General features: G+C 41.1%; 1 protein-coding gene and 1 pseudogene across 1 annotated transcript; both read left to right on the top strand.

Moving 5' to 3' along the window:
- The first annotated feature begins 4,440 nt into the window (after positions 1 to 4,440).
- Positions 4,441 to 9,130, top strand: LOC115199259 (E3 ubiquitin-protein ligase TRIM47-like; annotated as a pseudogene).
- A 4,788-nt stretch (positions 9,131 to 13,918) lies between these two features.
- Positions 13,919 to 18,957, top strand: LOC115198541 (cerebellin-1). Its single transcript, XM_029760540.1, has 4 exons — positions 13,919 to 14,055; positions 14,921 to 15,675; positions 15,870 to 15,989; positions 18,423 to 18,957. The coding sequence occupies exons 2-4, from the start codon at positions 15,364 to 15,366 to the stop codon at positions 18,618 to 18,620; spliced, it is 630 nt and encodes a 209-aa protein (XP_029616400.1). The 5' UTR covers positions 13,919 to 14,055; positions 14,921 to 15,363; the 3' UTR covers positions 18,621 to 18,957.
- Positions 18,958 to 21,218: the final 2,261 nt, after the last annotated feature.

Below are 21,218 nucleotides of genomic sequence, written 5' to 3'. Positions count from 1 at the left end.
TCATTAACAATGAACAGGCAGATAGGAAAAAAGGAGGTGGAGAAAGGGGGGAAGAAGAGAAAGAAGAGAAAGACAGAGATCTAACTCTAAATGGTGTCGGATCATATAAGTTACTTATAAACTTTTGGCTTTAGATATAATCTGACATTTTGTATGAAATATCATTTGAGTGTGTATTATCTTGTTTTATTTAATTATAATCATGAAACTACATTAATTTAAAAAAACATCATTAATAAGGTAAACATTTTCTGGAATTAGTGTTGATCTTTGTAATTTGGAAGCAAATTATAATAAAGGATGACTACTTCACTTGTGACTGTTTTTGTTTCTATGTCAACACATACTTTAAAGGGCAACTCTTACCCAGAGCAGTGAGGGCAGAGGTAGGCGGGTTTAACCTGGGGTATGTTCCCTGATTGGATAGGTGTGGTTAAATATTACCATGTTCCCGCCTCCTATCAGGAACACCTGTATTGGAATTGACTGAACACGTTTTTATTCCTGCTTACCTGGGTGTAATTACACACAGGTGAGTCACATTCATTTAGAATATTGTGTAATATACAGTACCAGTCAAAAGTGTGGACACACCTACTCATTCAAGGGTTTTTCTTTATTTTTACTATTTTCTACATTATAGAATAATAACGAAGACATCAAATCTATGAAATAACACATATGGAATCATTAAGTAACAAAAAAAGTGTTAAACAAATCTAAATATATTTTATATTCAAAATTCCTCAAAGAAGCCACCCTTTGCCTTGATGACAGCTTTGCCCCCTCTTGGCATTCTCTCAACCAGCTTCATGAGGTAGTCACCTGGAATACTTTTCCAACAGTCTTGAAGGAGTTCCCACATATGCTGAGCACTTCTTGGCTGCTTTTCCTTCACTTCGCGGTCCAACTAATCCCAAACCATCTCAATTTGGACCCCAGGAAGAGTAGCTGCTGCTTTTGCAACAGCTAATGGGGATCCTAATAAAATACCAAAATACCAAATTGGGTTGAGGTCGGGTGATTGTGAAGGCCAGATCATGTGATGCACCACTCCATCACTCTCCCTCTTGGTCAAATAGCCCTTACACAGCCTGGAGGTGTGTTTTGGGTCATTGTCCTGCTGAAAAACCAATGATAGTCCCACTAATTGCAAACCAGATGGGATGGTGAATCGCTGCAGAATGCTGTGGTAGCCATGCTGGTTAAGTGTGCCTTGAATTCTAAATAAATCACAGACAGTGTCACCAGCAAAGCACACCAACACCATCCCACCTCCTCCATGTTTCATGGTGGGAACCACACATGCTGAGATCATCTGTACACCTACTCTGTGTCTCACAAAGACACGGCGGTTGGAACCAAAAATCTCAACTTTGGACTCATCAGACCAAAGGACAGATTTCTACCAGTCTAATGTCCATTGCTCGTGTTTCTTGGCCAGAGCAAGTCTCTTTTTCTTATTGGTTTAATTTAGTAGTGGTTTACTTTGCAGCAATTCAACCATGAAGGCCTGTTCCCCTCTGAACAGTTGATATTGAGATGTGTCTGTTACTTGAACTCTGTGAAGGATTTTTTGGGCTGCAATCTGAGGTGCAGTTAACTGCCGATTTCTGAGGCTGGTAACTAAAGAAGTTATCCTCTGCAGCAGATGTAACTCTGGGTCTTCCTTTCCTGTAGCGGTCCTCATGAGTGCCAGTTTCATCATAGCGATTGATGGATTTTGCGACTGCACTTGAAGAAACTTGAAAAGTTCTTGACATTTTAAGCATTGACTGACTTTCATGTTTTAAAGTAATGATGGACTGCTGTTTCTCTTTGCTTATTTGAGCTGTTCTTGCCATAATATGGACTTGGTCTTTTCCAAAATAGGTCTATCTTCTGTATACCACCCCTACCTTGTCACAACACAACTGATTGGCAACACAACTGATTGGCACAAACGCATTAAGAAGGAAAGACATTCCACAAATTAACTTTTAACAAGACACACCTGTTAATTGAAATGCATTCCAGGTGACTACCTCATTGAGAGAATGCAAAGAGTGTGCAAAGCTGTCATCAAGACAAAGGGTGGCTACTTCAAAGAATCTTAAATATAAAATATATTTTGATATGTTTAACACTTTGTTGGTTACTGCATGATTCCATATGTGTTATTTCATTGTTTTGATGTCTTCACTATTATTATACAATGTATAAAACAGTAAAAATAAAGAAAAACCCTTGAATGAGTAGGTTTGTCCAAACTTTTGACTGGTACTGTATTTACTGAACATAAATATAAATGCAACATGCAACAATTTCGAATATTTTGCTGAGTTACAGTTCATATGAGGAAATCAGTCAATTGAAATAAATTCATTAGGCCTTCATTTATGATTCCACATGACTGGGCAGGGGCGCAACCATGGGTGGGCCTGGGAGGGCATAGGCCCAGCCACTTGGGAGCCAGGCCCAGCCAATCAGAGTTTTTCCCCACAAAAGGGCTTTATTACAGACAGAAATACCCCGCAGACGATCCCGCAGGTGAAGAAGCCGGATGTTGAGGTACTGGGCTGGCATGGTTACATGTGGTCTGCTGTTGTGAGGCCGGTTAGACGTACTGCCAAATTCTCTAAAACAACGTTGGAGGTGGCTTATGGTAGAGAAATGAACATTAAATCTCTGGCAATATCTCTGGTGAACATTCCTGCAGTCAGCATGCCAATTGCATGCTCCCTCAAAACTTGGGACATCTGTGGCTTTGTGTTGTGTGTCAAAACTGCACATTTTAGAGTGGCCTTTTATTCTCCCCTGCACAAGGAACATTTGTGTAATGATCATGCTGTTTAATCAGCTTCTTAATATGCTACACCTGTCAGGTGGATAGATTATCTTGCCAAAGGATACAATTATCACTAACAGGTATGTTAAAAAAAATTGTGCACAAAATTGGAGAGAAATAAGCTTTTGTGCATATTGAAAACTTCTGGGATCTTTTATTTCAGCTCATGAAACATGGGACGAACACTTTAAAACAACTTTTACACAATTATATCCATTGCACAATTGTATCACCCCCTTGAACGTGATACAGTAAATCTTACATTGTTTGTATAATCCAATATCTATGAAAAACACATCTCATATAGAAACTTATTACAAATATTCTTCATAGATATTGGCTTGTTATGATGCAGTTGACATTTTAGTCATTTAGCAGACACTCTCATCAAGAGTGACTTACAGGAGTAATTAGGGTTAAGTGCCTTGCTCCAGGGCACATTGACAGATTTTGTACCTAGTCAGCTCGGGGAATCAAACCAGTAACCTTTAGGTTACTGGCTCAACACCCTTAACGCTTAACATCTCATGTTCTACAAAAACACTGCTGATCAAACAATAGTGCTAGGTGCCTGCACACTTCAATTAAAGGGTAACTACTCTCAAAAATCAAAATGTCTTAGAAGCCTCAAAACTGGTATCCTGATGTGGTTTAAGCATTGTTATGGACTTAGAACATAAAAATGTGTTGTTCTTTAGTTTTTTTAAGTGTGACTTGAAGTGTGACTTTGAAAAAGAAAACCTGAAGAAATTGACAAAATTAGAGTATACACACTTCTCCAGGCACCACTACACCACTGTTGCACCATCTCTCTCACACCGTCATTCCTGCACAAGCTCAGCAGCATTCCATTGTTGGTAGCGTAACAAAGAATAACAAGAATAGAAGAAGAATTGTTGTGCAATTTCACAGGATGTGATCCAAGCACTGTTGAGTCACTGTAGGAGAAAGCTAGAGATGAGGAATTTCCAGTCATGTGACAATGAAAAACTGTTTTGTTTTCCTAAGGTTTGAGTTTGTGTGCTACCTAACCAGTTAATGGTTTGACATTCTGGTAATGACTCAAATTGTCAGCTGCAGCTTTTCAGTAAATGTTTTCCTCAGGTTAATTTGGCTATTACTTGATACTGTTGCCCTTGCTAGGGGTGTTGTAGTAGATCCAGGGTAACAACATGTATGCAAATAAACAAAACAAACACAGTTAAGAGTTCTGTCCTTCCTCAGGCATCAATAGGCTATTTTATAGTACTCTACCCTGAATCCTGATTCATGTAAGGCAACTTCCTCCTCCCTGTCTTTTGGATGGCAAAACACACGAAATGGAACTCCAAGGTCTTAGGATTCCTGTACTTAACTTTAGGTCCATTCTGTCTAACTTAAGGCCTGCTGTCTGAGGTCAATTTGGTTGTTTTTTAAAGGGTAGGAAGCATGGGTTTTTACTTAGTAACTTAGTTGTAGTCATGATCTAGTTACCTATAAGTACAAGCATAGTTATGTTTTGGGATTAATACATATTTATTTATTTATTTATTTCCGGATCACTTCTAAACTACCCACAATGCACTATTTTTCAATGACATTTGGAAGATCTACTCTGTGATACTGAGTTTGAAATGCTAGCTCAGTAGCTAGCTCAAGCTGGCTAACATTAGCCACACCTAAAACTATTCACAGACTTTGTGGCTGGGTTATCTAATGGGAAACCATTAGCATGGCAGGCTCCGGTGCTTTCTTGCCATGGGCTCAAAACTAAAGAGAAAATCATATCTGCTCGCTCTATTTGTGTAGTACCTTGTCTGTTTTGCTTTTATTTATTTTTTGACTTTTCGACATGTTCACTGTATAGTGGGTTATGGGTTTTGTAACTTTTACCACCTTGTCTTAGTGCTAGCATGCTAGCTGACTAATATCTGGAATCTATTTTTGGGGATTTCGGCCCGGTGAAGTGCCCACCTCCCCCTCACGTTGGTAGCTAACTCAGTCTGCACTCTTTTGAAAGTTTTACCATCAGATGGGCCCCAAGCATCAATCTGTAAGTCTCTCCTCTATTTATATTTTAGTTGTGTTGTGTTCTAGCTATTCTCCAGTCGTTGGGCTCTAGCTTGCCAAACATAACCGTGGTGGTTGGCTAGGCTGGCTAGGCTAATAGCTAGTTGGCTAAATAGCTAACGTTAGCTGGGAACACTTTAATGTAGCTCTAAGCTAGGTGTTGATAGCAACTGGCTGACTCATTCAGTGCTAACGTAATGTTAGCAGGCTGGTAAGGCTAACGTTAGCAGAATAGTAGGGCTACTGTTAGCAGGCTAGTTGGCTAGCAACCTTGCAAGTTGATTTGTAACAATACATTCATAAAGTGTTTTCTTGTAAATTGGCAGAAAATATCATTAAAACCAGTAGTGATGACTGCAAACAATTTGGTTTAATTTAAAGTTGCAAATTTTAAGTTATTTCTGTTGGAGTTTACATTATAGGGAATAGGCTGCCTTGCCTGGTCCTCCATATGACATCACACCCCAGAAAAATATTTTCCGACATGGAATTCTGATCAGTTTTATGTAATAACTCAAAAAATACAAAAATAAGGTAGAACTTTGCATAGGGACTTTGATGTGTATACTAATGCAAATGCATATGTTACATGTGGTTACGTTTATGCTACCTACCCTTTAATGCTTCAGCTAGTTGTAAAGTAGTCTAGTTGTAAATCTCATGCAAACAAAGAAACAGGTTCAGGTTTATTTAACATAATTGCACATGTGCAAAACACACATAAAAGGTGATGTAACAGAGTGAAGGTTCTTCTTTCGATTCCTGATTCCTGTAACAAGTTCCAGTGCTGTATCTGCCTAGACATCTTCACTAACCCATTCTCTATACCCTGTTGCCACAACTTCTGCCTGGCCTGCATCAAAGGCTACTGGGACACCAGCGACCGCTTTGAGTGCCCCCTCTGTAAGGAGTACTTCTGCCGCCGGCCCGAGTTATGGATCAACCGTGCTTTAAAGGACTTCACAAAGCACTGTGAGAGATCGCTGAAGGAGATGTATTATGTTAATACAGTTGAAGTCGGAAGTTTACATACACCTTAGCCAAATACATATAAACTCAGTTTTTCACAATTCCTGACATTTAATCCTTGTTAAAATTCCCTGTCTTAGGTCAGTTAGGATCACCACTTTATTTTAAGAATGTGAAATGTCAGAATAATAGTAAAGAGATTGATTTATTTCAGCTTTTATTTCTTTCATCACATTCCCAGTGGGTCAGAAGTTTACATACACTCAATTAGTATTTGGAAGCATTGCCTTTAAATTGTTTTACTTGGGTCAAACGTTTCGTGTAGCCTTCCACAAGTTTCCCACACTATGTGGGGTGAATTTTGGCCCGTTCCTCCTGATAGAGCTGGTGTAACTGAGTCAGGTTTGTAGGCCTCCTTGCTCGCACACGCTTTTTCAGTTCTGCCCACAAATGTTCTATAGGGTTGAGGTCAGGGCTTTGTGATAGCCACTCCAATACCTTGACTTTGTTGTCCTTAAGCCATTTTGCCACAACTTTGGAAGTATGCTTGGGGTCATTGTCCATTTGGAAGACCCATTTGCAACCAAGCTTTAACTTCCTGACTGATGACTTGAGATGTTGCTTCAATATATCCACAACATTTTCATACCTCATGATGCCATCTATTTTGTGAAGTGCACCAGTCCCTCCTGCAGCAAATCACCCCCACAACATGATGCTGCCACCCCCGTGCTTCACGGTTGGGATGGTGTTCTTCGGCTTGCAAGCCTCCCCCTTTTTCCTCCAAACATAACGATGGTCATTATGGCCAAACAGTTCTATTTTTGTTTCATCAGAACAGAGGACATTTCTCCAAAAAGTCTTTGTCCCCATGTTGGCTTTTTTTATGGCGGTTTTGCAGCAGTGGCTTCTTCCTTGCTGAGTAGCCTTTCAGGTTATGTCGATATAGGACTCGTTTTACTGTGGATATGGATACTTTTGTACCTGTTTCCTCCAGCATCTTCACAAGGTCCTTTGCTGTTGTTCTGGGATTGATTTGCACTTTTCGCACCGAAGTACGTTCATCTCTAGGAGACAGAATGTGTCTCCTTCCTGAGCGGTATGACAGCTGCGTGGTCCCATGGTGTTTATACTTGCGTAATATTGTTTGTACAGATGAACATGGTACCTTCAGGCGTTTGGAAATTGCTACCAAGGATGAACCAGACTTGTGGAGGTCTACAATTTCAAGTCTTGGCTGATTTCTTTAGATGTTCCCATGATGTCAAGCAAAGAGGCACTGAGTTTGAAGGTAGGCCTTGAAATTCATCCACAGGTACACCTCCAATTAACTCAAATGATGTCAATTAGCCTATCAGAAGCTTCTAAAGCCATTAATTAATTTTCTGGAATTTTCCAAGCTGTTTAACCTCACTAGGGTAGGGGGCACTATTTTCATCTCCAGATGAAAAGCGTGTCCAAAGTAAACTGCCTGCTACTCAGGCCCAGAAGCTAGGATATGCATATCATTTGTAGATTTGGATAGAAAACACCCCAAAACTGTTAAAATACTGTCTGTGAGTATAACAGAACTGAAATGGCATGCGAAAACCTGAGGAAAATCCATCCAGGAAGTGCAATTATTTTGAAATGGTTGTTTTTCCAATGAAAGTTTAGCCAACATTTAAAGGGATAGGACCCAGATTCCATTCCCTATGGCTGAACAGTCTTTAGACATTGTTTCAGGCTTTTATTCTGAAAAATTAGGGAGAATGACAACTTTAAGTCAGTGGATAGTGGGATGTCCCCAGAGCTGTTTCTGCGCGCGACCAAGAGCCCACCGTTCTCGTTATTCTTATATAATGACGACGCTATTATCTGGTTGAAATATTATTGATTGTTTAGGCTAAAAAAACCTGAGGATTGATTATAAACATTGTTTGACATGTTTCTACGAACTTTACGGATACTATTTGGAATTTTTTCTGCCTCTTGTGACCGCATTTGAGCCATTGAATTACTGAACATAACGCTCCAACAAAATTGAGTGTTTTGGATATAAAGAGGGACTTTATCGAACAATACGAACATTTATTGTGTAACTGGGAGTCTTGTGAGTGCAACCATACGAAGATCATCAAAGGTAAGTGATTCATTTTATTGCTATTTCTGACTTTCGTGACTAATCTACTTGGCTAGTAACTGTATGTAATGTTTTGTGTGCTGAGCGCTGTCCTCAGATAATCGCATGGTTTGCTTTCGCCGTAAAGCCTTTTTGAAATCTGACATGGTGGCTTGATTAACAACAAGTTAAGCTTTATTTTGATGTATTACACTTGTGATTTCATGAAAGTTAAATATTTATAGTAATTTAATTAGAATTTGGCGCTCTGCAATTTCACCGGAAGTTGGCCTGGTGGGACGCTACCGTCCCACACCCCCTAGAGAGGTTAAAGGCACAGTAAACATAGTGTATGTAAACTTCCGACTTCAACTATATATTATATTTATATAATTATGAATATTATTATTAATATTTATATTATCTTATAAAGGTCAAAGCCCAGCAGGCGGAGGAAGATGATTATCAAGATATAGGAATATTACAGTGTTCACAGTGTTCCCCAGGGCTCAGTCCTGAGCCCGATGCAGTTTCCTGCGATTTCTGCACTGGGACAAAGCAGAAGACTGTTAAGTCCTGTCTTATGTGCCAGGGGTCATACTGCAAGACACACCTGGGGCCTCACCAGAGAGAGTCGGCCCTCCAGAGGCACAGGCTGACAGACACAGCAACCTTCACCATGCCCGCCTTGTGCAGGAAGCACGAGCGGCCCCTGGGCCTCTTCTGCAGGAACAACCAGACATCTGGTGCATCTCGTGTGCGAGATGCACCGAGACTGACCACAAGGGCCACAACACTATTCCTATGGAGACAGAGAGAGCAAAAAGATTGAGCAAGTTGAACGTAGCTCTACATATTAAAAGTCGTATAATTCACTTTATAATAAAACATTATACCTGCAAGCTTTAAATAAAGTGTTACTAAATTGTATCTTGCCAATTCAGGCACATACTCTCGAACAAATGTGATTTTCAGTATTATCCAAAGACATTTCCAGTTTTACAGGCTAGTAATCCTACAGTTTCTGGGTTGTCTTCACAGACTCATGAAAAAGACTGAAGGTGATTTGCTGAGGATGGTTCTGGACAGACTGAGTAAGATGGATGAGATCAAACACTCAGTGGAGCTCAGCTGAGTGAATTCTCATGATAAGCATCCTGAATGTTGTGGGGTACCCAAGGGCTCAACTCTGGGTCCATTAAAGTTGTATTAATTCAATCTGGTTTGATAAATAATATTGATTAAATATACAGTACCGTAAGCTCAGTAGAGTGAGTTCTTATGATAAGCATCATGACTGTTATCGTTTTCATCTATGTGGGGTACCCCAGGGCTCAACTCTGAGTCCTCTGCAGTTGTATTAATTTAACGTGGTTTGATGAATATGCAGGACTTCAGCAAGAACATTTGTTCAAAACCATTGTCTTTAATATTGCATATTCATATTTGGTCTTGTGCTGAAAAAGAGATAAGCCAGGCTCGAGAGAAGCCAGGCTGAGCTCATCAAGGTGATTGAGGAGAAGCAGAAAGCAGCAGAGAGGCGGGCTGAGGGGCTCATCAAAGAGCTGGAGCAGGAAATCACTGAAATAAAAAGGAGCACTGAGCTGGAGCAGCTCTCACACTGAGGACCAACTCCACTTCATACAGGTCAGTGTCTCTCTTATCTCAATACTGATACATTGATATAACATGTAAACTGACTTTGCATTTCTAAATTTCCCTAGATGGGATAAATAAAGTTTTATATTAGTAAATTGAAATGAACTAAACTTAAATGGATTGTTCCCCCAAATTACAAAATTACATAATGGTTTCCTTAGACAAGGTATGGCAGTAATCCATGCTTTGGTTAAGTTTACTTGGCACTGTTTCCACAGTTTAGCATTTGTGGCACAAATCCCATTCAAGTCATGGGACCGATATTAACATTTTTAGTGCATCGTGTTCAAAACATCTGACTTTGTTGAGCTTTACAGTCAATTTTAGATACTTTTGGATGATTTGGACATGATGGGCGAAAAATGTCTCAGCTAGTGGACACCAGCAGAGACTTTGAAAAAAGATTGCGTCAAGTTGGTGGTCAGTATTTTTTTATTGGTGTGGTTAGAGAAAAAGATATGTCTATCCACACCTTTTCATTCTCATTCCAGAGCTGAATAGAACCCAGCAATATGCAGGCAAGTCTGTGTTTGTATGTGTAAATGAATGAATCAATCAATCAATCAATGAGTACATGATTGTGTAAATAAGGTTATGACTCAAGTTCACATCACTGAAATATCATATTTCATAACTTATATATCATACATATAATTTATCAGCGCTTACATCTGCGACCTGTATGCTCTCGTTGGCTGGCCCTCACTTCTTATTCGTTGACAAACCCACTGGCTCCAGGTCATCTATAAGTCTTTGCTAGGTAAAGCCCCCCCCCCCCCCCCCCGTAGCACGCGCTCCAGCAGGTATATTTCATTGGTCATCCCCAAAGACAACACCTCCTTTGGCCGCCTTTCCTTCCAGTTCTCTGCTGCCAATGACTGGAACGAATTGCAAAAATCACTGAAGCTGGAGACTTATATCTCCCTCACTAACTTTAAGCATCAGCTGTCAGTGCAGCTTATCGATCACTGCACCTGTACACAGCCCATTTGTAAATAGCCCACCCAACTACCTCATCCCCATATTGTTATTTATTTTTGCTCTTTTGCACCCCAGTATCCCTACTTGCACATCATCATCTGCACATCTATCACTCCAGTGTTAATGCTAAATTATTTTGCCACTATGGCCTATTTATTGCCTTACCTCCCTAATCTTACTACATTTGCACACACTGTATATAGATTTTTATATTGTGTTATTGACTGTACGTTTCTTTATTCCATGTGTAACTATGTTGTTTTTGTCGAACTGCTTTGCTTTATCTTGGCCAGGTCACAGTTGTAAATGAGAACTTGTTCTCAACTGGCCTACCTGGTTAAATAAAGGTGAAATAAAAAAAAATATCTCTCTACAGCAGACATGACCCTGTACCCGGTCAGCCTCCTCGTTGGTCCACCTGTCCTCTGATCAGAAGCAGGTGAGTCTGGGATACCAGCAGAACCGCTCCCTGGTTGATGATCCGAAAAGGTTTGACTACTGCGTATGGGTGCTGGGAAAACAAGGCTTCGCCACCGAGAGGTGCTACTGGATAGTCCAGGTTAGGGAAAATATGAAGAGATTATACTGTAGCTAGGAGTGACTCTCGCTCACAACTTAAAACTAAAAACTATTTAATTGTGAATTAATCTTGAGTGAGAGTTGCACCTATTCTCTGATGTTCTTATGATTTTTGTTGTTGTACCTCAGCTCACAGTTTTGGTTAGTCTAGTTTATTATATTTATTTGTTTAGTTTATCTATTTGCACATTTCTTTGAAAATGGAAAACAACACATGAAAAAGATTACTAAACTAGACTAACGTGACCCTGGGCCTTAACTTCTTTGGGATAGGGGGCAGTATTTTTACGTCCGGATGAAAAGTGTGCCCAGAGTAAACTGCCTGCTACTCAGGCCCAGAAGCTAGGATATGCATATTATTAGTAGATTTGGATAGAAAACACTCTGAAGTTTCTACAACTGTTTGAATGATGTCTGTGAGTATAACAGAACTCCTACGGCAGGCAAAAACCTGAGAAAAATCCAACCAGGAAGTGGGAAATTTGAGGTTTGTAGTTTTTCAAGTGATTGCCTATCCAATATACAGTGTAAATTTGGTCAGATTGCACTTCCTAAGGCTTCCACTAGCTGTCAACAGTATTTAGAATGTTGTTTCAGGCTTCTATTGTGAAAGGAGAGCAAATAAAACCAGTCACAGTAACTGGCTCAGCTGAAAGCCTTTAGTTATTGATCACGTGCGGCTGTGAGCACGAGCTCCATTCTCTTTCATTTCTAAAGACAAAGGAATTGTCCGGTTGGAATATTATTGAAGATTTATGATAAAAACATCCTAAAGATTGATTCTATACATCGTTTGACATGTTTCTTCAAACTGTAATGGAACTTTTTTGACTTTTCGTCTGGACTTAGTGCCCGCGCCTTGTGCATTTGGAATAGTGAACTAAACGGGCGAACAAAAAGGAGGTATTTGGACATAAAGATTAACTCTATCGAGCAAAACAAACATTTATTGTGGAACTGGAATCCTGGGAGTGCATTCCGATGAAGATCATCAAAGGTAAGTGAATATTTATAACACTATTTCTGACTTTTGTTGACTCCACAACATGGCGGATATCTGTATGGCTTGTTTTGGTGGCTGAGCGCTGTACTCAGATTATCGCATGGTGTGCTTAAAGCTTATTTGAAATCTGACACAGCGGTTGAATTAAGAAGTTTATCTATAATCCTATGCATAACACTTGTATCTTTCATCAGAGTTTATGAAGAGTATTTCTGTAAATTGATGTGGCTCTCTGCAAAATCACCGGATGTTTTGTAGGCAAAACATTACTGAACATAACGCGTCAATGTAAACTGAGATTTTTGGATATAAATATGAACTTTATCGAACAAAATATACATGTATTGTGTAACATGAAGTTCTATGAGTGCCATCTGATGAAGATCATCAAAGGTTAGTGATTAATTGTAACTCTATTTCTGCTTTTTGTGACTCCTCTCTTTGACTGGAAAATGGCTGTATGTTTTTTTGTGACTAGGCGCTGACCTAACATAATCGTATGGTATGCTTTCACCGTAAAGCCTTTTTGAAATCAGACACTGTGGCTGGATTAACAAGAAGTTTATCTTTAAAATGGTGTATAATACTTATATGTTTGAGGAATTCTAATTGAGATTTCTGTTGTTTTGGATTTGGCGCCCTGCAATTGCACTGGCTGTTGTCGTATCCCAGAGAGGTTAAAAAAAAACATTACACTGCAGTGAAAGGAAAGGAAAAACATTTACGTTCAAGCACTGTCTGTCTACTCCCGCTTCCCTCCAGGTGGGTGACAAGACAGACTGGGATGTGTGTGTGGCCAGAGAGTCCATCAACAGGAAGGGGAGTGTCACGGTGAGGCCAGACCAAGGCTACTGGGCCGTGTGTCGTGGGAAAGGGGGAAACCTCAATGCCTGTGCCGGGCCATCCATCCCCCATCACCTGAGAGACAAGTCCAAGAAGGTGGGGGTGTTTGTGGATTATGAGGAGGGATTGGTCTCCTTTTATAATGTGGACGATAAGGCCCATATTTATAGTTATAGTTGGTGTGTCTTCACCGAGACCCTGTATCCGTACTTTAGCCCGTCTCCATGGCAGCGGAAAGAACACAGCCCCGTTGGTTATCTGTTTGGTGGAAAGGGCTTATACAGGAAGTTGTTAGGTCTAAAGTCCCACCCGTGGCCCTGTCTATAGCTGTGAGGAGCCGTCAATCATCCGTTCGATCACATCACGTTGTTCTGAGACTGTTGTCTGACTGGAGATCTTCTCTCAATTCTGGCCAGAAGTAGAAATAACTGTACTGATGGACGGATAAAAAAAATGTAATCAACATTTTGGAACCACGTAAGGTCAAATTACTGATATAGATATTCTTATTCTACTGTGAGAAGTCTATATTAAATTCTTACATTTTTCTAAATCTAAGTGTCTAAATGCGCAACAAGTCTAAGGAAAAATCACCTTTTATCAGTAGCTCAATGGCGTTTAAGGGAGTGGGAAAGGATAGAGGATCTGAGATGATGGAGAGAAGAGGGAGGAGTGTGGAACAGGTAGGCGGTTGTGGGCGAGAGAAAACAGACGATTTATGATGCTTGTGATATGATTAAACGTCTGTTTGAACACAGGGGTTCCCTGACAGGGAGAGAGAGGGGAGGAGATAGGGAGAGCGAAAAAGAGAGAGTGAGAAGGAGAGAGGGTGGGATGAGAAAAAGGGAAGAGAGGGGGGAGAGGTGTGAGAGTGGGTGAGTGAGTGTGTGAGAGAGCGGTGGGGAGGGGGAGAGAAAGTGTGAGTGTGAGAAAAAGAAAGGGAGAGTGGGAGAGGGAGTCAGAGAAAAGAGACAGAGGAAGGGGAATCTACCTCTTGGGACAGTAACTTCCACGTCGATACAGGAAATATACTCAACGTAAAAGGTAAGAATTAATATTTAGTTTTTTTCACTGTTGTAATTATTTATTATTATTTTTCCTACTTTACATGAAAAAATAAAATGTTCCATGGTAATGTGAGATGGTTTTTTGAAAATGGTTCAATATTGTTGTCATGTCATATTTCTGTAACTTTACTACTCTTTCATTTATGTTTTCTGTAATAATCTTTGTCAATAAAGAGAACATTTTCCACAAGGGGCAAATATAGACGTCTTATGTAAAACTGCAGATTTTGAACTGTGTGTCCTTCACCATCCAATGCGCTTAAAGGAATTTAAACTATGGGGAACAATGGGGAAATGTACAGTTTCTATGTGCATTTTTGTATATGGATAAATATATGGAATTGCAAATACATGGTCGATTACGCATGCGTGCGTCTATGTGTGTGTGTGTGCGTGTGTGTGCATGTGTGTGTGTGTGTGTGTGTGTAAAGGAATGTGAGGAGAGTGTCCTACAGATGGTAGCTCAGAAGTGATGATGCAGGCCTCTCCTCCTCCCTCTCCTCCCCCTCTCCTGCCCTCCTCCTGTGTCCAGCTGGCTTCAATAGCCTCAGCCCCCTCCCTCCCCCCTCCCTATTCAAGCCAATCCATTAGATTATTCCTTATTCTACCTCCTCTTCCTTTCCTTCTCATCCCTCAATTCCTTCTCCATCTACACCACCCAAAAATGTAACTATCGTTTACATTTGAGCACAACATTCACTTTAGGCCTGCTTCAAGAGTTTGTCTAGGATACTATGATATTTTTATTTACATTTACATTTATGCTGTATACTATGATTCTAAGACTTTAGACTGTCTTCCTCAGTGAATCAATTTCTGTTCTGAATCTTTATCTTTGGCAGGGTCAAGGTTGGCCTGTGAAAAACCACCTGACCAACTCCACTGAGACTTGTATTACAAATCTGCTAAAACAGGTCGGGAACCTGGACAAACTTGGCCGTACCTGCAGGAGGTTTGGGTCGTGGCCCAACGGTGGGTTTCAAGTGATCGGGCATACACCATCCACCATTCAGATTCAGTGGGTTTGGATCAATTGACCATCTGGGATTCAACCTTTTCAGAGCCAACTAAAGATTCCGGAAGGATTTAAACTGTGATCTAGCTGATTACCGTGTGGTTTAGACAAGACTGAAAAGACAGACATTGGTTTACTGAAATTTGTCATGTATTCACAAAGGATTTCTTTCAACTGAAACTGTGTGGGAAACTGACATTTTCAACTGTGTCAAAATTGAAAAACCAACATCCAAAAAACATCCAAGACCTTACAACCATTTGAGACAATATGCACCGCCTTCCTTGTTCATCTTTGCCCCGCCCCATAATAACACTTAACTACGCCCTTTTCCTTGGACTAATTTTAATCCTTCAGTGGGGTCCCCTGGGGGCCAGAGCTCAGAATGACACTGAGCCAATCGTGTTGGAGGGGAAGTGTCTGGTGGTTTGTGACTCCACCCCCTCGTCGGAACCGTCGGGTAACGCGTTGGGGATGTCGGTGCGGTCGGGGGCCGGTCGAGTGGCATTCTCCGCTGTCAGGAACACTAACCACGAACCCTCTGAGATGAGCAACCGTACCATGACCATCTACTTTGACCAGGTTAGTGAGACCATACCATGACCATCCAATAGACTGAATAACTGTGGTCAACTTTTACATGATAAAAAAGTCAACTTTTATCAACTTGTTTCTCTCCCTCTCCGTCTCTCCCCCCTCTCTTTCTCCCTCTCCGTCTTTCCCCCCTCTCTTTCTCCCTCTCTCCCCCCACCTCTCTCTCTCCATCTCTTTCTCAGATCCTGGTGAATGTGGGCAGCCATTTTGACCCAGCACGCAGCATCTTTGTGGCTCCCAGAAAAGGAGTCTTCAGTTTCTGCTTCCATGTGGTCAAAGTATACAACCGACAGACAATACAGGTAGGGGTTACACATGAAAACACAAATAATATTACAGCAAATTGATGTATATTATCTCTCTCTCCCTTCCAATGGAGGCTCATCAGAGGAGGAAGGGGAGTACCATCCTATTTAGTGGATTTCATAAAAATTTTAATAGTACAACATTAAAAAGTTAGATAATACTATACTAAATATATTCACGTCACCAAATTACTGATTAAAACACACTGTTTTATAACGAAGGTCTACTGTAGCCTCAACAGCACTCTCTGGGGAAGCACCATGGTGTAGCCAGAGGACAGCTATTTTCCATCCTCCTCTGGGTACATTAACTTCAATACAAAACCTAGGAGGCTCCTGGTTTTCAGTTTTTACCCCCTGTCTTAGACATGCACAGTAATTATTATGACTTCCAGAGGACGTCCTCCAACCTATCAGAGCTCTTGTAGCATAAACTGACATGTTGTCCACTCAATCAAAGGGTCAGAGAATTAATCTAGTACTGAAAGCATAAGCTACAGCTAGCTAGTGATGCAGTGCATAAAATGTGGTAAGTAGTTGACTCAAAATTTTCAAGCATGGTGGTGGCTGCATCATATTATAGGTATGCTTGTCATCGTTAAGGACTGGGGAGTTTTTCAGGATAAGAAACGGAATGGAGTTAAGCACAGGCAAAATCCTAGATGAAAACCTGGTTCAGTCTGCTTTTCACCAGACACTGGGTGATGAATTCACCTTTCAGCAGTGCAATAATCCAAGATGACAGTAAATGTTCCTTAGTGGCCGAGTTACAGTTTTGACAGAAATCTATTTGAAAAACTATGAAAAGACCTGAATGGTTGTACGGCATTGATCAACATCCAAATGTTGCACACTCCTGGTGTGTAAAGCTCTTAGAGACTTACCCAGAGAGACTCACAGCTGTAATCGCTGCCAAAGGTGATTCTACAGAGTATTGATTCAGGGGTGTGAATATTTATACATTTAATTTTCTATACATTTGTAAACACTTCTTAAAACAAGTTTTAATTTTAATTATGGGTAGATGGGTGAGAAATAAAATCAATTGAGTCCATTTAAAATTTAGGCTGTAACACAACAAAATGTGAAATAAGTCCAGGGGTATGAATACTTTCTGAAGGCACTGTGCGTTGTAAACTTTCATTCGTAGGCTGCGTTGTAGCAACCTCATGATCTGTATAGGAAGTATTTGAGTATCATGTAGTAGCCTAAACCTATCAATGTTACATTGAAACAATCATCATCCGTAATCTTAAACGACACCGACTGCCACTTCTTCCTTCCTATCTCTCTTTTTCTCTCTCTCTCTCCCTCCCTTACGGACAAAGCGATTTGGGATCGCTGCTTTCACCGGTGACCAGGACATAAAGCCTTGTTCACACTGCAGGCCTTAATGCTCAAATCAGTTATGTTTTTCAAATCTGTTTTGAAATACTGACTGTCCAAACAGCAAGTTACAAGTGACCAAATTGGATTTGTGTGTGTTCAGACAGCAGTAATTTGCTGACATGGCTATGCTATTAACAAGGAGTGTGTGCGCAGTGTTTAATAAGGCTGATTGCTGGTGGTGCTCATTGCTTCCTATGACTCAGAAGTTATTTTTATTGCATTATTTTTTATTTAACCTTTATTTAACTAGGCAAGTTAGTTAAGAACAAATTATTATTTACAATGACGGCCTACTTGTAAAGCCCCACCAGCCAAACCCTCCCCGAAACCGGACGATGCTGGGCCAATTGTGCGCCGCCCTATGGGACTCCCGATCAAGGCGGTTGTGATACAGCCCGGGATCAAACCCCGGTCTGTAGTGACACCTCTAGCACTGCAATGCAGTGCCTTAGACAGCTGTGCCACTCGGGAGGCCAATGTAGCAAGCTAAGGTGACAACAATGCCTGCCATGGAAGTTTCCCAGTTGCTTTGAATGTTCAAATCATCGTGTAAGAGCACTTTTAAAGCCTCACTGGATAAGATGATTCAACTTTCAAAACAAGTACTTTTTGGCAAGCCACAGCAGTCAACTAGCTAGCTAGGTAGCTATTTAGCTTTCTAGCACATTCACTAATTTGTTTGTAAATAATTAACAAGCTAGTTAGCTACCACATGTTCTTGTCAAACTGTCAACAGAGTAGCTAGCAAGCAAAAAGATATGCTAAATAATAGTAAATTAAACACTTGAGGGCAAATAAATCAGATTTGTCGCATGGCCAGGAATCAGATTTGTATCGGACATCAAACCACCTATGAAGGTGGTTTGAAATGTGGCTTTAAATATCTGATTCCATGTGTGTTTTGGCTCTTCAGACTGCAGAAAAAAGATTCAAATGTAAAATAATAGGATTTGAGTCACTTCAAACTGCCAATGTGAACAACGCTTTACTCTCTCTCTCCCCCTCCCTCCCACCCCCTATGCCTCTATCCCTCTCTCTCAGGTGAGTCTGGTATTGAACGGACACCCGGTGATTTCAGCATTCGCCGGGGACCAGGACGTGACCAGGGAAGCAGCCACCAACGCTGGGTTGGTTACCATGGAGAGAGGAGACAAGGCTTATCTAAAACTGGAGAGAGGGAACCTGATGGGGGGATGGAAATACTCCACCTTCTCTGGGTTTCTGGTGTTTCCTTTGTAGAGAGGGAAAGAGGGTGGGAGATTAAAAGAGAAAAAGAGAGAGGGACAGGGGAAAGGCAAGCAAGGTGACAGAGTAGACATCAAGTAAGGACACAGCTAGGGTTAGGAGGACGAGTGTGTATGTATGAGAGTTACAATGAGTTTACAGCTCGCATTGTATCTGAAAATCCTGAATGTTACGATTTTTGAATGCACTTTTAAATACACTGCTCAATTATTTAAATGATACTGTAGTGTGTACAGTTTATGCTTGAGTATTCATGTAATATGTGTTGGCTTTTGTTGTCTGCATGCAAATAATTGTACATGCTAATAAAAAGGGTTGGTCGTACAGTAAATATGGGATTTTCTTCAAAGTGACTGTCACTAGCTGAAACAATTGCTCCTCCTTTTCTCCATTAGGAAGAAAATCTGACCATGAATCAGTGATTAGGGGAAACTTTCATTTTCTCCAAGCTGTGCATCTGTTAGTCCTGTAAATAGCGCAGCCACCTTCAACGCCCCGAGAGGAGGATTCTGGGTAAGGGCTCATGCGGCTCGTCCTGGCGGATCCGGTGACAGATGGGAGTTTTGGCGAGGGCCGTGTGTGTGTGTGTGTGTGTTGCCAGGAACCTGTGGGGTTCACACCGTACACTGTCACAACCAATTTGTTTCGCTGCTCCAATACACAGCGGAGGTATGTTATAAGCACATATGAGTGCTTTGTTCGTTCTTCATAGACGTGTGTGTGTGTTACCACATAGGGGGGCGTAACAGAGGCATGTGTTAGCACATATAGGAGTGAGTGATTATGGAATTGTGTTACTATAAAGCTTAGAATATACAGATACACTTCCCTATGTTACTGTTGGTACTATATGTATGTATTTGGACAGTGACCCTAAAATGTTACATTTGTCTCTATACTCCAGCATTTTGGATTTGATATCAAATGTTTCATATGAGGTGACAAAATGTACAAATGTCACCTTTTATTTGGGGGGTATTTTCATACATATCTGATTTACTGTTCAATTGCTTTTAAATAATAATACATTTTATTTGTATAGCACATTTCATTACAGAGTGATGTTAAAGCTCTACTGAGGGGAAAAAAAATATATACAGTACAATAAAAACAACACAAATTTAGAATCAAGGCAGGTAAAATAGCAATAGGTGCTAAATACAGTTTAGATAGGGAATAAGACTATAAAAAAGGCAGTCTGTATAAGTAGGTTTTAAGGCCCGTTTCAAACGTTCCGAGAGCAATCCATAGGCGAGGGACAAGGGAGCAGAAGCCTCTGTCCCCCATAGTTCAGAGACGTGTCTTCAGGACTTCTAGCGGGGTCTTCCCTGTGGCTCAGTTGGTAGAGCATGGTGTGTGCAACGCCAGGGTTGTGGGTTCGATTCCCACGGAGGGCCAGTACAAACGAATGAAATGTATGTATTCACTACTGTACGTCGCTCTAGATAAGAGCGTCTGCTAAATGACTGTAATGTAAATGTAGCGCATTACCATAGTCAATCTGAGAGAAGATGAAGGCGGGGGATGAGTTTTTTAAGATGGAAAATTACGTTTTACATATTTTTTTTATGTGGGCATTGAAGGACAGAGAAGGGTCAAACTTGACTCCTAGGTTGGAGATGACAGATTGTAGGGCAGATGTTTCCATCACTGGTGACCTGCTTAGATGTCCCAATAAGCATAGCCTCAGTCTAGCTACTGTTCAACTGGAGGAAGTTCTCTTTCATCCATGCTCTGATGTCCTCTGGGCAGCTGCTGAGTTTTTCTAGGGCAGAGATGTTGTCCGGTTTGGTGTTAATGTAGACCTGGGTATTGTCAGCATAGTAGTGGAAGTTGATGTTATAATCTCTGAGGATTTGGCCGATGGGGAGCATGTAAATAAAAAACAGGATATGCCCCAGCACTAACCCCTGTGGTATGCCACATGGGACTGCGGACTCCTCTAATCTGGACTCTCCATTAGTTATGTATTGCTTCCTTTTAGAGAGGTAGGAGGAGAACCAGTTCAGAGCTGTTCCAGAGACAGAAGTGTGCTCTGAGACGACCACAGGAGGATGATGTGGTCTACAGTGTCAAAAGCAGAACTGAGATCTAAGAGGAGGTGGAGGATGCTGGGAGATCCAGAATCAGCAGCCAGACTGGAAAACCTGGCACAACTGATTCAATCCCAGATCAAATTGAAGCTGATTTGCAACCACTTTATCCAGTACATTTGATAGGAAGGGGAGGATGGAGATGGGCCTGTAGTTGGATAGGATGTCCTGGTCAAGGTTGGGTTTCTTCAGCTGTTTTGAAGATCAATGGTACCTCTCTGGTCAGCAGGGACTTGCTGATCAGGGTGGTGACAAACATAAGCATGCTAGATGAGCAGGTTTTGAGTAGGGATGTGGTAAGTGGTGGCCTTCATTTTAGAGATTATTGACTGCTCAGCGGTGGATGGGACTTCTGTAAAGCTGCTGAAGGGACGGGCAGTCTAGGTTTGAGGCTCAGGAGGTGGGGTGCAGTCCGTCTTAGAGGATGATGTTTGTCCTGATAGTGTCAATTTATGTCGTGAAGAAATCTGAGACGCTATTGCACTGCTCAGATAAGGCT

This window comes from Salmo trutta, chromosome 8, assembly GCF_901001165.1.
Source record: "Salmo trutta chromosome 8, fSalTru1.1, whole genome shotgun sequence".
Taxonomy (NCBI): Eukaryota; Metazoa; Chordata; class Actinopteri; order Salmoniformes; family Salmonidae; genus Salmo; species Salmo trutta.
The sequence above is the reverse complement of the archived record's forward strand: the minus strand, read 5'-3'. Positions and strand labels throughout refer to the sequence as shown.

Excerpts from the sequence above, each read along its gene's own strand:
- LOC115198541 (XM_029760540.1), top strand. The coding sequence starts at position 15,364 with ATGCACCGCCTTCCTTGTTCATCTTTGCCCCGCCCCATAATAACACTT. Across the intron at positions 15,676-15,869 it reads TGACCATCTACTTTGACCAG|ATCCTGGTGAATGTGGGCAG; the intron begins GTTAGTGAGACC and ends TCTCTTTCTCAG. Across the intron at positions 15,990-18,422 it reads ACAACCGACAGACAATACAG|GTGAGTCTGGTATTGAACGG; the intron begins GTAGGGGTTACA and ends CCTCTCTCTCAG.